Source organism: Diceros bicornis, chromosome 4 (assembly GCF_020826845.1).
Source record: "Diceros bicornis minor isolate mBicDic1 chromosome 4, mDicBic1.mat.cur, whole genome shotgun sequence".
NCBI classification, from domain to species: domain Eukaryota; kingdom Metazoa; phylum Chordata; class Mammalia; order Perissodactyla; family Rhinocerotidae; genus Diceros; species Diceros bicornis.
Genome location: NC_080743.1, coordinates 48,206,051 through 48,223,434, shown reverse-complemented (window position 1 = coordinate 48,223,434; position 17,384 = coordinate 48,206,051). Strand labels below are relative to the sequence as shown.

General features: G+C 46.6%; 1 protein-coding gene across 7 annotated transcripts in view; it reads right to left on the bottom strand.

Annotated features, from left to right (window-relative positions):
* Window positions 1–17,384, bottom strand: part of VANGL1 (VANGL planar cell polarity protein 1) — a 47,981-nt gene that overhangs the window by 15,935 nt on the left and 14,662 nt on the right. For all 7 annotated transcript variants that reach the window (XM_058538881.1, XM_058538880.1, XM_058538882.1 and 4 more), the window contains 2 exons: window positions 15,386–15,518; window positions 10,938–11,545 (listed from right to left, as the gene is read on the bottom strand). In XM_058538881.1, coding sequence (XP_058394864.1) covers window positions 10,938–11,545; window positions 15,386–15,518 — 741 coding nt within the window. The remainder of the gene's footprint in view (window positions 1–10,937; window positions 11,546–15,385; window positions 15,519–17,384) is intronic.

The window sequence follows — 17,384 nt, the reverse complement described above, 5'->3', positions numbered from 1 at the left end:
TTTAGCCACCTCTTTTCAAATATTAATTTGCTCCCTTTAGCTCTGTCAACAAAAACAGCTTTCTTCATGCGTGAAAAACGTGAAAGCATTTCTCACAGGCTAATGCCCTACGTAAATGCCAGCCACCCTTATTCTGATTACCTAGGGATGTGCTGACAGGAAAGCACTAAAGAGACAGTGTCCTAGTCACAGAGTACAATCTGCAACAGCCTTCTTTCAGGGTAAGCACTCTTCATCCCGTGAGCCAACTAAGATGCTGACATTCAGAAAAATCGTAATAACCAGCCTCCCTAACTCCATTCACAGGCAAGTATGAATTATGAGCACTTGCTAAATCCCAAGTTCTGGAATATGATGTGAAGAAGACCTCAAGGGGCTTAGACTCTTGTTGGTGGTGACAACCACGCAAATAGGTAGGTACGATCGAGTGACTCAGGGGCTGTGACAGAACACGTGATTGAGGATGGGGGTGGGCGTTTCAGGTGAAGATCCACAGAGGAGGCAAAGCTGAGTTTTTGAGTTAAGTCTTAAAAAATGAATGATGGTCACACCACGTGGACGACGGACTGTAGAGCTAAATCCAGGCAGAGGAAGCAGCATAGGCAGAAATAGGCTGGTGCTAAACAATGTTCCCAAATATCTACAATAAGAGCAACAGGGTCAGCGTTGAGTCATAGAACAGGTTTGAGAAACCTGTTGTCAAGGGTTGAATAGCGTCTCCCCAAATCCACATCTCCCCAAGACCTCAGAATGTGACCTTATAGGGTCTTTGCAGATGTAATTATAATACACTAAGATAAGGTCATACTGGTTTCTTTATAAGAAGAAAAGAGGACACACAAAGACACACAGAGAAGAACGCCATGTGACGATGGAGCCGAGATGAGAGCGATGCAGCCTCAAGCCAAGGAACACCAAGGACTGCGGGCAACCACAAGAAGCTAGGAAGAGAAGGAAGGATTCTTCCCTAGAACCTTCAGAGGGAGCATGGCCCTGCTGGCACCTGGATTTCACACTACTAGCCTCCAAAACTGGAAGAGAAAACTGTTTTAAGGCACCCAGTTGGTGGTCTTTTGCTACAACAGCCTTAGAAATGAACACATTTGTATTTTGGGTAAGAAGGATGGAGGCAGGTAAAGGGCAAGGCCAGGCCAGGAAGAATGGCAAAGAAGAGAGAGGGTGAGGAGAGAGGGCAAATGAGGGTGAGGAGGAAGAGTGTGGGGCAGAGAGGGAGTGTGTGGGTAGCAGAGAGGGTGAGCGGGCAATGAAGACCCAAAGGACACCAACAGTAAAGGCTGCCCAGGTACCAAGGTCTCCCTGTCTCCTACTCTTTAAGGCATGGTTGCTCCCGTGGCTGCATTTTAGGCCTGAACCCAGGGTCTGTGAGAAAACTCTGAAACATAGCACCCAAAATAAAGTTGATTCAGCTTTTTGTGAAAACTCCCAACCTGGGAGAGCTGGCTGATGCCTTAGGTTTTATCTGACTTACTTCTTCCCAGAAGAGTCGACAGGACTCCAACCTGGATGTGCAGGTTTCACTGCTCCCTGGACTTGGAGATAAAGTGACTTCAGTGTGACAAAGAGGACCATTTGCAGCAATATCCATGGGAGTCACAGAGATGCAAATACAGTTAGCCCCTGAACATGTTTGTCGCCACCACCTCCGCTGAGAACCTGGCCCACAATTGTTTACATCTCCTGGCCCTCCCGCCTTTTAATTAAAATGTTTGTCTTACAGCTGCATTTGGGGAGGTAGCTTACACAAGTCCCACACAGATAACAGGCAACGATCACCTTGGAACTTGAGGACAGGGAGCGGCAAAAACGGGAGTCAGCTTGTGCTTATTAACACAGATCTTGGTTAGACTGCAGAAAGATCTGGTGGATTTTCCAGAACCTTGTCACCATAGGGCAGGAGAGACACACACTGCTGCTTGAGACCTTGAGATGCGAGGCAGACTGCCCACCCTGAGAGGGGACACACCTCAGTGGTCCTGTCTTGCTGGCGCGCCCTGCAGAGGCCCTTCTCCTGGCTACACGGATTCCCGGGTGACCCTGGCCTGCTGGCTCCTCAGCTACATGGAAGCTTCAGTGATCAAGTTCTTTGAATCAATATTTGAAAGTGTCCCTGGCCTAGCTGTTGAATACTGGGCTGCAGACAAACCCTGAATCCTCACTGAAAGATAGCAAACTGCGCCTGGAAGCCAGGGACATCCACTCTAACAGCTCCAAGGAGGTAGAATCAGCAGGGTTTGGTCATCATGGAATGGACTCCAAAGCAGTCTGAGGGAGCGTGCAGAGCACTTCTCCACGCCCTTTACTGTCCCCACTTTTTCTGATAACAAAGTATCATCCTGGAAAATACCCTCTCTAATAATATAAGCAAAACCCCACAGCGAGCGTGCCGAGAGGAGAGCACTCTGTCCACACCGGGAGGAGTCTGTGAGGACTAGAAGCAGCTAACAGCGACAGGCAACCACCTGGTTCTTCTGGTCTCAGGAACTGAACAACAAAAAGCCATCATACACGTCATCCCTCGTGGCCGTAACGCCACGATCCACTGGGCGGTTCTGAGTGTGCTGACAGCACTGACGAGACAGCCTCCCTCTGAGCAGATGATCCAGTCATGGCTGGCTGTCCATCTGGCTGTCCTTCCCACAGCAGAGAGATGCTGGCAGGCCTCTCACACTAGGAGGACCTACGAGACATGCTTCCTCTCAAGTGACAGGTTTGGCTATTGCCACAGTCTGCTTGGAGAGCTCAAGCCCCGCTTCCTGGCCAGGGCACAGACCCCACCATACTGCCACCTCCCTGTACCATCCACCTGGGCTGCACCCGCCCTGCCTGGGATGAGAATTCAGCTTTCTCAATGCTTTAATTTACTGTGCTGAATCACATTAGATAAACATCAAAGACAACCGCCTGCGTAGGTTTCTCTAAGAAGGAGATTTAGATAGGGGCTAAAAGCACCTCCAGACCCACCCAGGATGCTCGACTGGCCGCCTCTTATCCAGCTTCACACTCCTCAACGTGGCTACCTCTGGCCTTGCGAACAACTACAGGAGCACACAATGAAAAGTCTAGAGACTGAGGGCGACCAGCCTGGCCAACTGGATCTCTGCTTGCAGAGACTGAGCCAGGCCAGACACAGGGCAGAGCTGGGCAGTGGCTTGGCCGCACAGGGAAAGCAGGCCCCTGTCCATTTGCCTTCTTGAGTGTTAGCACCTTACACACACTCTACCAAATCACACCCATCAATCCATGGGTGAGCCTGCAGAATGCCAGGCCCTGCCTGCAGTGTGAGTCCTCAGGAAATGGAGCAGCACGTCTGTGGCCCTGCGGGAAGGCCATCGAAACCAGCTTTATGTCCGTCCACGGCCTCCTTCCCCGTCAGTGGCTGCACTCTGTGAGGGGCGACTCCTCCGGGCCTCGGAGCGAGGCTTGCGGGCAGACGCTGTGCGAGGGAAGCCTTCCCAGTTGTGGCTGCTGCCAGCAGCAGCTGTGCAAACACTGGGTTGCAGTGTCCAGCACCTTACACTCTTATTAAAGCCACTTTTAACAGGCACCACAGGGCCAAGCCACAAACGGCAGCTCCGAGCTCGACTTCGCAAGTCTCCCACAGTCTAGCAGAGTCTGAGCAAAAACCCTCACACGCACTTTTTAGCTCTTATTCGTTTTTATCCTTTGCTTTTTTAGGGAGTGGGGCTGAAGACTGGCAAATATCTTTACTGAAAAGTAGTTAAACAAAACGTACATTTCTAAAAATGAAATTATACATGAAACCATGATCATAAATAACACGAACCAAAACCTCTGGTGGTCATTTAAAAACAGCCCCAAACTTCACAGCCGATGGCGCTGGGCCCTCCCGAGACCGTTGGTATTAGTCTTGAACATGGGAGGGAGTGGCCACAGCCCAGGGTGACAGCCAGATCTACTCAGCAGTGTAATCACCAGCTTGGATATTATTTGACCCAGAATCACAGACAAAAGATTTCAAGGGGAGCTGGATACATCCTGGAATTACTGGAGTAACCTTAACCTCCCCAGGAGACTCTCCCTTTCTCACTTCTAACTAGAAAACCAAGTTCCATCCCAAGAAGCAAGGCCCCACTCAAGCTGGGAGGACACAGGCGTGGGCTGGGGGAGGGACAACATGAGCTCTGTTTCACCAGGGTCCAGCTATGCTCATTGAAGCCTGTGGCTTCCTGGGGCTTTGGGGTCAGAAGTCACCAGAGCGCCTAACAGTCCTGTCTTAGCTCGGGCTGCCATAACAAAATACCATAGACTGAGAGCCTTAAACAACAGAACTTACTTTCTTACAGTTTTGGAGGCCAGAAGTCCAAGATCAAGGTTTGGCCGATCCAGTTTCTGGTGAGGGCTCTCTTCCTGGCTTGCAGATGGCTGCCTTCTCACTATATCCACACGTGACCTTTCCTCAGTCCTTGTGCACAGGAGAGAGAGACAGAGAGTGCACGCAAGCTCTCTGGTGCCTCTTCTTATAAGGACACTAATCTTAGCAGATCTACGACTTCATTTAACCTTTACAGACTCCATCTCCAAATACAGCCACAGTTGGGTTTAGAGCTTCAATCTATGAATTTTGAGTGACACAATTCAGTTCGCAGCATCCCACCTCTGGCCACCCAAAAGTCATGTCCTTCTCACATGCAAAATATATCGAGTCCATCCCAATAGCCCCAAAAGTCTTAACTCATTCCAGCATCAACTCGAAGTCTCAAGTCCAAAGTCTCATCTAAATATCATCTAAATCAGATATGGGTGAGACTTGAGGTACAATTGCTCTCCAGCTCTGAACACATGAAACCAGACAAGTTATGTGCTTCCAAAATACCACGGTAGATCAGGCGTAGAAGAGACAGTTCCATTCTAAAAGGGAGAAATTGGAAAGAAGAAAAGGGTGATGGGTCCCAAGTAAATCCAAAAGCTAGCAAAGCAAATTCCATTAGATCTTGATGCTTGAGAAAAATCCTCTTTGGTTCAACCCCCTGCCCTCAAGACCCACTGGGGTGGCAGCATCACCTCCCTAAGGCTCTGCAGAGTGGCCCTGCCCAAGCAGCTCTCTGCAGTGGCCACCTGGCCCACTGAAACCAAGGTGGGGGGCATCTTCTGAAACCAACAAGGAAGCAGCCTTGCCCCCTGGGCCTGTGGTGGGAGTGGCAGCCCTGAGGATCTCTGAATCACCTTTAGAGTCACGCTTTCCTTTTCTTGAAGGATAATGCATGTTCACAGCCTTCTTTCATTCCACCACACTTTCTCTGTTTCCTTTAGTCCCAGCTGACAGTGTTTCTACTGGTATAATCCCATCTTTATTCCTGGCTTCTGCTGAGATGGCTGCTTAAATCCATGGTTCAGCCCCATACTAATCTCCATATCAATGGTAATTCAGCCACACCCTTGGTATTCCCTTCAGTACACGCTTCCTCATGTTTTGCAATGTGGATAGGCTGAGAATTTTCCAAATCTTCAAGTTCAGATGCCTTTTTGCTTAACAATTCCTTCTTCATGTCATCTCTCCCCTCTCACATTCTACTATAAACAGTAAGGAGGACCCACGCTGCACCTTCAATACTTCATTTAGAAATCTCCTCAGCTAAATATCTAATTCCATCACTTGTAAGCAGTCCCTTCCACAAAACACCAGAACATGAACACAATTCAGCCAAGTTCTTTGCCAATTTATAAAAGGATCACCTTTTCTCCATTGTCTAATAACATGTTCCCCATTCCCCCCTATGAATTTTGAGGGTAACATATTCAGTCCAAACAGTTCAACACAACAATGTTACAATCATACATAATTATAAACTTGTTCTGTTTGAAAAGCAATCCAAGAATCATTTCTTCTAAAGCACAGGTGGTTCTGTGACCAGTAACCAGACCTTTGATAAAAAGGTCCATGGTCAATGCCAATTTATAAGATACTCTTAGTCTCAATGAACAAAGCATGCTTAGAAACCCAAATCGTTAAAGCCTGCTGACTGAATTAAGAACAACGGAGCTTCAGCAAAATAAATATGTTACAGAATGGGTCATTGTGAATAGACAAGTTTCCTAGAGGGCTGGGACAAGAGTGACATCTGCTTTTGTGGTCTCAGTCTCTATCTTTGCTGATGACTATCAGCTATCACTTCTCATTGATGTTCATGTGCCTCCTTATAGCAGCTCTTTCTCCTATTTGAAATATGTTACTTCTGGCCTTTTTGAGGTATAAAAGTCAATAATTAAATTTGTTGGAGCTCTATGAAAAGTAAGAATAAGCAGACTCTGAGAAGGAGAGCCTGAGGTTGTGGGTGTCTGCTACATGGTGGACCCCAATGAACCAACCCTCACAGTACTCCCCACCTTGTGCAGTCCTCTCTCCTGAAATCGGGCCTGGGGCCCTGACTTGTTTTAACAAGAGAATGCAGTGGAAGGATTACTGGGCCAGTTCCTGGTCTAGGCCCTAAAAGGCCTGGGAACTTCTGCTGTCGTGTTCTTGGGAGCCCTGAGAAGTCTAGCTCCCCTAACAAGGAGACTACTCCCCCACAGAGGGAGAGAACCACAAAATACATGGAAAAGGAAGAAGCCCAGGCCCAGCTGACTCACCATGAACTGCAATCACACGGGGACCCCTGGCCGAGCAACCTAAGAACCTTCTAGCTGAGCCCAGCCCACAGAACTGTGAGAAATAATAATAAAATGATACAATGTTGTTCCAAGCTACTAAGTTTTGGGGTGGTTTTATATAGCAATAGACAAAAGAAGTCTTCTTTGGGATATGTGACATACAGAAAGTTAAAAAGGTTTGACCACACAAAGGCTCAAACCTCCTTACTGCTGTGGTTAGAAGGCCCAGGCTCTGTTTGCTAACTGACGGAATAAAAGAACCAATGGGCTAAGGAATGCCTGCAGAGTGCAAGTCAGCCACCTCTGATGAACCTCTTCATTCCTGAAGCTATGAGTTAAATGAAATAGGCGAAGGTACACAAAAATAGCTAGCACCCAGCCTGGCACATGGTAAGCACTCAAAAAATGCTTATGAGTTCATTCATGCGTTCTTAAAGCAGGGACGTGAATGTGAACACATCTATTCAGAGGCACTATGGTGAAATGGTTAAGATCATCCTGGAACCAGACAGCCTGGGCTGAAATCCTGACTCCCACAAACACAAACTGTGTGGTTGTGGACAATCTACTTAACTCTTCTGTGCCTCAGTTTCCTCATCTGAAAATGAGGATAATAGTACCTACCCTCACAGGACTGTTGTGAAGATTAAATGAGTTGTATGTTAAGAGCTCAGAAGGTACCTGGGACATGGGAAGGACTAGGTAATGGTTCATTGTTAAGGCTTTTGTTGTGTCTGTTGTTCTACATCTCAGACTTAGGCAGTCAATTACTCTAGCTTCTATGCTGCAAAAGTCACAGTATTTACCTTTCAAGATTTCCAAACTGAGAAATTATTAATCAGAATAATTAAATGTCATTTTTAGTCTCTTCTCTCTTTTCTTCTGCGTTTCTCCCCTAAATATAGTCAGATCAAAACTCACCAGTCTTTGGTGAAACCCTGGAAGAGTCAGCAACTCATTGTGAGAATGAGGCCACAAAAAGTGACCAGTGAGGTGTGTGTGGAGAATGGCAATCCAGATGTGCCGAGACCCCAGGATGCTGTAGGGGGGCAGAGGTGTGACATATAGGAAGGTCCTTGTGGCCATGAGCAGCTTCCTCAACTTACAGCTTGAGGCCCTCAACTGTAAGGGGGGGCACCATGACCCCACGTGCCCCCACTCCTGACAGGGTGGCGAGGAGTAGACGGAACATCCGAAAAGCCCCTTGTAATCCCTCAGGCCCCGGGCAAAGGTCAGGAAGTATCTGAATCTTATGGTGTCTCACTTTGAACAATAACATTTTCTAAAAGTTTTCAAATAAGTCCAAAACCCCATTCCTGCCAACGAGGAGGACCACAGCAAGTACCTTTTATGAGAGCTAACAAGAAGCATATTTTCTTCAAGAAACTAAAGAACAGACATTCTTTTGACAACTCTCAAAAATAGCTCGGTTGATTCAATAAAATCATCTTTGAAAACAAAACACAAAAAGAACCCACCATTGCTCTGTACCTAAGCCCAATAGGTCGCTGCTCCAGGGAAGCTTCACATAAAGGGAGGGCGGAACGGAACAGCCTGATTGCATGGGGTCTGATGAGGACCTGCTATTCTGATCCTGGCGACTGGCTCTTTGTCTCTTCTCATTTCCCCTTTCCTCCTGTCTGCTTCTACACTTTACAAAAGGGCTTAGAAGTTATATTTCTGGCCCAGTGACTCTTCCAGCACCGCTGGGTTTAGACCAGATTTAGCCCAAGGACCGGCGGGTGACTGAGCCCACAGTGCCAGCAGGGAGAGACGCCAGCCTGCTCCAGCTCACACAGACTGGCTGTTACACGGCAGCCGGCCCTGCCTGAGGGCTCTATTCGCGAGTACAGACGTCTCTCCTGCCTCAGCCTTCTTTCCACCCCATAATCAGAGTCTCACGTGAGGGACTAAGGGGGCAAGGCAGGGAGAAGAGGAAAACAAAGGGCCCTGAAGGGAACGAAAGGAAGACACTGGGACCATCACACTCCCCCAGGGCTGCTGGAAATGTCCGCCTTTGGGTCTCCCTGGGGAGCTGGGGTTTATGGCTCCAGGGTTAGCGAGTAAAGACTGGGCAGTTGTTGGTCGCAGTGAGGACAACCACGGGCGGTTTGCAGCAAGCCTGCGGGTCATCCATGCAACCAATCTTGCCACTCCCACCAGGTCTGCCCCTGGCTGGCATAACTATAAGGTGAGGTACCAGGGCTGCCGCCAATTTTCTAAACACACCACAGGCATACTGTCCTGGGGCTGTTTCGTTTGTCCCCTCCCCACCCCTACCTTGACTCAGTATTAGAGGGAGGAGCACGTGGCCCCCCACCATCCTAGACGTCCTTCCCTTCCCTAGATGCATGCCAACTAGGGCTGAGGCCACAACACAAAACCATAGCAGGCCTCACTGCTGGCTACTTCCATTTACCGAGTCCCAAATATCACTCGTCTCTCTGTGACCAGAGCTGGATTTCTCTCCACCCCCTTAACGTTCGGCAAAACCTGTCCTGTCCTGAGACAGACTTGTTTCCCGCTGGGCTTTATTGCTGCCACTGTCTGAAATTCTCCCGGTCCTCCTGTGTTCCCATCACCCGTACCCAGGCCTGTGTGAGCAACTGTCCACTGCGCAGCGGTGCAGTGCACTGCTCTCCCTCCAACGGACCGTGAGCTCCACTAGTTCTAGAATAGAGCTTTGAAGGCAGCCATCCTTGTGTCTCTGGAGCCCCCGTCCTGCGCTCTGCATGTAGCAGATGTTTAATACAAGTCTGCTGGTCATTCTCCAACGTCAGATGCGGGGAAAGAAAGCTGTCTGAGATGAACAAGCAGCAGTGACTTACTTGCCTTCAGAGTCCTACAGGTATCTGCCAAGGACCCGAAACACCTGATTCTGCTGCGTAGAGCCTGTGAATCAGATACTGATTCCCTGCAGGGTCAGTCAGAGGGGCAGCAGCCTTGAATGTTAAACCACTCAGTCCTCGGGTGGCACAAGCTAAGCCAGAGGAAGGAAAGAGGGTGCGGGCCAACACTGAGAGGGTTTGGCAGTGTGACCTGACTCCAAACCGGGATCCGGCCACCTCCCTGGGCCCCAGCCAAAAATATGACAAAGCCCATTGTTCTGATAGCCACTAAGGTGCCCTTGCGATCTTGGCTGCTTTGCCAGCTACGATATCACAGCAGTAATAGCTACAATTAACTAAGGGCTCACCATGTGCCAAGCAGGTTACACACATTGGCATGTACTGCCTGAGGAGGCAGGAAGGCCCAACGAGAGGGCAAAGTCAGACATCCCAGGTTATCCATGCACGCAGTAACCATGAGTGCCAACTGTGTGCTGTGCTCTAGGCCAGGCACGCAGAAGCGAGACACAGCCCCTGTCCTCAGGGAGTTCATAATTTATGGAAGAAAACAGACAGACAAATAGGCCAGTAAACACAAAGTGAGAGATGCCATAATGGGGGCATTAAGTCAAGCCTGGCTTCATGACATCTGGGTGAACCTAAATGAGGCTAGCCATGTTATTTTGTACAAATTACTTAAATCCCCTAAACTCCAATTTCCTCATCTGTAATAACAAATTAATAATACCTATGTCAAAGGGTTCTGTGAAGACTAAATGAAGTGCTTACCTCAGAATAAATAAAAATAAAATAAATGATTATCACTCTTTTAGTTAACCATAAAATAATTAGATTTTATGCACAGATGTAAAGTATGACATCTCCATGTATTTCTAACTTTTTCTCTTGCACACATTTTCAAAACATTCAACCTTTACAAGTTGGAGTCTCTAATCTGCACTTGATTCTTTCCTGGAGGGTCACCAGGGTGACTATATAATTTATTGCCCAAACCAGGACGTCTCTGAGAATGAAAAAAAGGAATGATTAATAATTCTACTAGGATAACAGGGTAAACCAGATGTACCATTTTGGGCAAAATGGAGCCACTGATCACTTTGTCCATCATTCACAGGCCGATTCGAGGGGTAAGGTCAGCAGCCATCACTAGGCATCCTTCCTTCATCACTTCCGGGAGCTGCCAACAACTCGGAGAGCAGGCCCAACAAAATCCCAACCTGGATGAGAGCCAGCAACTATGCCACCCCATTCAGAAGTCGGGCAAGTCAATGTACACGAATACCCCCCCACACACACATACATATGCACACACATACACCCCTTCTCCCAAAATGTGAAGAAAAGAGTCAGACCCTGGTCCTGGCTTGGCAGCTGTCATCACCCCTCACCTGCTGAAGACCAGCTGTCTTCTAGCAAGGTATCAGTAGTCCTTCCTGCCTCCCGAATGTTCCCCCTTACCTCAGGTGTCCCAGGCTGTAGAAGCGGGACTCGCCGTCGGTGGAGCGGACCACCTGCAGCGTGAACATGGGCTGCAGCTGCCTGAGCTCCAGCAGGACGATGGCCAGGTAATGGATGAAGAGGAGGGCGTCCACGAGGGAGACTGCGTATTGCACAATGCCCTGGTAATTTCGGTCCCGAGAGTCCAAAATGCGGACCCCATAAAAAAGCCAATAGGAAACCACAAAAAGAAAGATGAGGACCAACAAAAGGGCACGGAACACAAATACCCGCGGCACGTCAGCCCTCTGCTTGCGGAAAAATAGTGCCCAGGTCCCGATGAGCAGAATGAGGAGTTTGAATGCCACAGAAATGAAGAGTCCCTCACAAATCGTGCCACAAGGCTCCAGCTCATCCCTCCACAGGATGGGGGGTAAGAGGATGAAGGCAATGGGGGTGAGGAAAACTAGAAGTCCAAGAACCGAGGCAACGGTGAGGCCCAGGTAGCGCTTGCAATCCAGTCCCACGCTGTCCTCCATATCCTTGCTGATCCTGGCAATGTCCTCCTGGGATATACTGTGCTCTGAGGTGCCTGTGATGGCCGTGGTGGTCTCTCCCCAGTTGTCATCCTGACGGGGAGAAAACAACGAGGATGAAGAGCCAACACGGGAGGTCACTGGTAAAAACCACAAAGCAAGAACTTGGAGACACAGTGGACATGGAGGGCCCACCTCACTGAACCGACCCACAGGCATGGGCTTCCTAGAAAATGGAAGCTTAATGCTTTAAATACAGATATTTTTTTAACTTCAACAATTTTCACTGAAATTTTTAAAAATGTATCATATTTACCTTTTCAAACAGAAAACATAATTTAACTTTTTTGTTTGTTGGTTTCTTTGGGTGACTCATTAGTACAACATTGATTATCATCGCTGTATTGGAATCCCCCCCGGAGGCTCGGAGGGGCTGGGGCTGTCTGCCCCAAGACAAACAATCCCCTTGTTAGACTAACGCGTGAGCGCTCACCTGTGGCACAAGGAGAGCACCCTCTGCATTTTCTTCTCAGTTCCTGGCTGGGTTATAAAGGCTTACAGAGTCCAACATCTGGAAGTGGGGAGTATCACACCACACCTTCCAGCAGCTCCGAAGAACGAAAAGCACGGCAGGGGGACTTAACGTTGCCATGTGCAGATCAAAGCTTACTTGTAGCCACTACACATTTTTTTTTAAACCTCCATGATGTTTTCAAGACCCATAAGTATCAGCGTCAAGCACTCTTTGACAACACTTCTCATTGAACCAGCTAAGCAAATTCAAGTATCTATGGCCAGGACAGCTCAAAAATCCCACCCCAAACACATGTTCTTATCACAAACTGAACATCAAGGTCATAGAAATACTGAGATTACTATAACGTGTGTCTTTTTCACTTTCTTGCTTTCTCTCTTTATTAAACTTAGAGGTAGTTCCGAGTTGGAGCAAGTAGTCTCTCCATTTAACAAGATCCAGTTGTTAGGATTTTAAACAATTTTGCTATTTCACTGGTAACTGTCTCCATTCCAAAGCAACAAAAGAGCGAGAAGGCAATGAAAAGCCACATGGGGTCCAAAGAGGTTTTGCCTCTGAGATTTGTGTACACGATTTAACTTGGAAAAAACAGTCAGGTATAGGGTCAATTTGAATGAAATTAATGTAGAAGATATCAACTTAGAAAAATCTAGTTTAAGTTAACAGCTTAGACAGAGAGCTATCTCAGCAAGATAGAGATCTCATAACTGAACACTAACTTCAAATCTAGTAACGATCAAAAAAACACGATTTATGAAATGTACAGGCTGTGGCAGAGAGGCGGTGGCGGCGAAGGTCTCGACCTTGAACAAACAGTTCTTCAACTTGGAAAGTTACAAGTATCACACGCAAGGAGGGAAATTACTATTTAAGACAAGAGCCAGGAGCAACCAGGACTCAAACGCTGCTGGTGGGAGTATAAAATGGTACCACCACTCTTAAACATGGCTCTGGCAGTTTCAGATAAATTTAAATATACACTTAACTATATGGCCCAGCAATTCCACTCCCAGGTTTTTATCCAAAATAAATGAAAACATATGTGCACAGAAAGACCTGTGCAAGAATGTTCTTAACAGCTTCCTTCATAATAGCCTAAAAGGGTGCAACCTCAGTGTCTGTCCATGAGGAGAATGGATAACAAATTGCGGTATATTCACACCATAGAATGCTACTCATCAAAAATAAAAAAGAATGAATTGCTGAAACATGGATAAATCTCAAAATCATTACGCTGAGTGAAAAAAAGTCCAAAACAAAAGAATATGATTCCAATTATATTAATTCGAAAACAGGCAAAAGTAATCTACAGTGATAGAAATCAAAACAGGGCTTGCCATGGAGGGGTGGGGTGGGGGCAGGGATTGACTGGGAAGGGCATAAGGGAATATTCTAGAGTAATAAAAAACATATCTTGATAGGAGTGTGGGTTATATGGGTTTATTCAGCTGTTAAAACTTATCAAACTGTACACTTAAGGTCTGTTCATTTCTGTGTGTAAATTTACTTCAATTTTTAAAAAAGAAAAAAATCATTGGCAGGAGAAATAATAGCCACAAATTCAAAGATGGACAACTTGCTTTAAGAGAAGATGAGCTCACAGGCTAAGTAAAATAATTTACTTTGTAACACTCTGAGTGAAGGCAAATACTGGATTCCATGTTTTGTACTGGGCCTACTATTCAGTTGATCATCAATGCTGAAATAACTATCAATAGCCTTGCGGTAGTATTTTGTTGACCACCACATGGCTCTGACTTAGCTACTCACCCTTTTTCCTGCCAAACAGTTGCTAACTAAATCCCCTGTCCATTTTAAGAATGTGTGCATATGTGTGCCTAAAAAATGTAGATGTCCAAAGAGTCCTCTCAAGCTTGAGGTTCTTAGAACAGAAAGGATCGAAGATCCTCTAATCCAATCCTCTAGATTTTCAATGAAGAAACCAAGGCTCACAAAGGTTGTGACTGCCCAAGGTCACAGAGCTACTGAGAAGTACAGCCTCCAAATACCCATTTCAATGTTTTTTCCCACCACATCATTCTGGTGTAAACACCAACAGCTTCCCAATGCAGCTCCCACTAAGCTACAAGATGTAGAGAAGATGAAAAAAGAAATGCCTTCATGGTGAGCCACCAGTACCTCTGAATCCACATCTAGGAGAAAACTGACTCCCTGCAGCACTTGAGAGCTGTCCAGTCTTAGGGGCGGCCCCATCCCTCCAACCATCCCTCCATCTCCCCTTCCCAGAGCCAGGTAAGGCAGTGCAACAGTAAGTACCCACGATATTTACTTATCACTGGACAATCCCCACATTCATCCCACAGCTGCAACTTTGGGTTCCAAGAACACCCTGTGGGCTCTAAGAAATTCCAAGTTCAACCCATCTATCTGCTTATAAATGTACCCAGAGGTACAAAGAGACATATGCTTATCAATAGTGCTATATCTTCACAGCTGTGTGTGCATACATGGCTTTATTTTGGGCCAAGGCTGGCCGTGCATATACTTCAAGAGCTGTGGAGGATGTGCAAATATGTTTCTGAGTATAGCTCAGATGTTTACTTAAGTCAGGTGGGCAGCCAGACAGTTGGGACCCAGAGAGAAAAAAGCACACAACGTTTTTTAAAAATTAATGAATTGCCCACATTTAAAAATAGGGTGATTTCACATTAAATCCTAATTTCCAGCTTTTCTTAAACATTGCAAGACCCAGGAACACTGAATTCCTGAGCAGTATTAAGGGTTCGGACCTGAGGAGTTCTGTTCCCTTGACAGAGGAAATACACTCTCTAGTTTGCCACAGATCCCATCACTCCACGCCACAGCCCTGACACTGAGGCGCCACACAGATTGCTAACTATCCCAAGTCTGTCTGATATATTTTTGCCCCTTCTTTGTGACCCAGGGCCCATTTCTTTCATCTATGTTTTCCTACCAGGCATCTAAGTGTGCAGCCCCTGGTTTATTTCATATACCTGGTAGTGATGCTCACTCCGGGCTGTCCTAACCTCTTTGTTCTTCTTCCCAATAAACTCAGGGTTTCTGGAGAGGGAGTTTCCTTCCCTCTCTTTTACTGTTCCACTTTGGAATGAGTCTCCAGAGACTCCAGCCTATAACTTTTCCCTTCTCTGCCCTGTCAGCCTTGCTGGCTTCTTTTCACCACCATTCAAAGCAGGCCAACCAATCACACTTCAGAAGAATCCTCAGGCTGGCCAACGGCAGGACAGGCTGTCCTTAGACCAACAAGAAACCACAGGACATAGACAAACTAATTAACATGCTAGAAAAATAAAGATAAAAACCCAAGAGAACCTATTGCAACAAGACTTAGGAAAACATTTACCAAAAAGAGTCTTGATTAAGTGGCAGTGTGCTTACAGACTGCCTTTGATCCTTACCTGAACTTCCTCCGTTCGAGTAGAATCATTTGCCAACAGGGGCTCTCCAGTGGGAGCCTGAATGGTGACAGATTTTTCTGACCCTCTGCCATCTTTACTCCGGGGGGATTTGTGTCTCTCTCTATTTCTTTCCCTTAAAAAAAGAAAGATAATCAGCATCAAAATACGTTATAAATTTCATTTTGAATTTAGGAAAATTCTACACATATACACACACACACACACACACACATTCAGTGCCAATACCCACCCATCGCCACCCCCCTGCAAAGAGTAAGCTGGCCTTTACTCCCTTAGTATTATTTTTTCCGCCATTCCAAGACCTAAAATAAAGACTGTCTCTCCTCCTCTATCAACATTGATCATATTTTTTCAAAGCCTAAAATTGTGAATTTTAGAATTTCTCTAGCTAAGACATATTTTATTGTAAAATTACTGACTTGATTTGATTATAATTAGCCTAAATTTATTTATAGGACATTTTTATTGGGACAACACTGCAAAACAGTTAAGCTCTGGTGTGTCCAAAAAAATCTGGGACACACTGTCACCTTACACCTTTGGACAAGAAGAGAAGAAAGGAAATTCTAAACCAGTACAGAGAATCATTTACTTCTCATTCTTATAAATTCAAAACTAAAACTCATTCCCATAGGTTCTAGCTGAACTCAAAGACACCCACAGAAACAGACAAAAGCTAGGACAAATGTCACCAAGAGGTGAATGTACAAGTGTCTGTGTATGTGTGTATGTGTGGTGTGTGGTATGTGGCTGGTGTGTGTGTGTGTGTGTGTGTGTGTGTGTGTTTTCAGGCCTGACGAACTGGGTGGTCTTCCAGGATGCCTGTGAAAGCACCCTGCCGTGAGTCAATCTTGCAAATCACTGCGCAAAGTCCAGAGGTCACAACCTGGGCATTCACCACCTATGGAAACTGGCGCTCCTGCCGCCAACTGTGAACAGTCAATGCAGGAGCCCCCACCAAAGGAGCCCCTCAGGGGCCAAGAATAAGTTCCTTCAACCTCCTCTCCCACAGGCTGCCTTGACATCAGTCCTCCTTCCTTCAACCACTTGCCCTTCTTCCCAAGGTCTCCCAGGCAGGACAGAAGCATTGCACACAGACTCTGGGGACAAACAGAACTCAACTCTGCCCTTGCTAGATGTTTGACCTTGCACCAGTTATTCAACCTCTGAAAACCTCAGTTTCCTCATCTATGAGATGGGGATAATGATAATACCACAGATAATGCATGCAGTGCTCAGTACAGGGGAGTGGAGTGAGTGCTCAATACGCAGTAGATATTATTGCTATTTCTATTAGCCAAGGGCAAAGAGCGGTGACCTGACTTTGTGAAGCAGAGTATGTGTAACTTGGAGAAAGAGATGGAAAGGGAACTGTTAACACACAATCGAACACCTTTCCCTCCACAGCACATCTCCTATTAACCTACTACTTAGCTAACAAAACCACATGCAGACTTCCTGCGGTCCAACTTCTACCTTATCAATACCTCCGTAGGATAAGCATTGGTTAACTCCTTCAAAGAGCAGGGAGGCTCCCACTGCCCCAAAGCATAACTTATCATTACAACCTATTGCTAAATTAGAGCCTAGAAACAGACGTGTTGTGGTCAATTCGGGTGTTTTGTTTTAACCAGGCAGTTAGGGAAACAGCAGGGAGAATTTGTTTGTTTACCCAGAGATGTATCCACCAATGCTGCTCACTCCACTCCTCACCCCAACCGACTGAGCACGTTACTAAGTGCTTTATCATGTTAACTTCATTCAATCCTGACAATAACCCCATGAGGCCATGTTATTGTCCCCATTTTATAGACAAGGAAACTGAGGCTCACAGAGGTTAAGTGACTTCCCAAAGTCATAGTAAGTGGCAGAGCAGGATCTGAACCCAGGTCTGTTCCCGTTGCCTCATTCGTACCCACTCTGCTGTACTGATCTGAAGAGCAACAGGAAGATTCAGTAGCATAAATATTCCTGATGT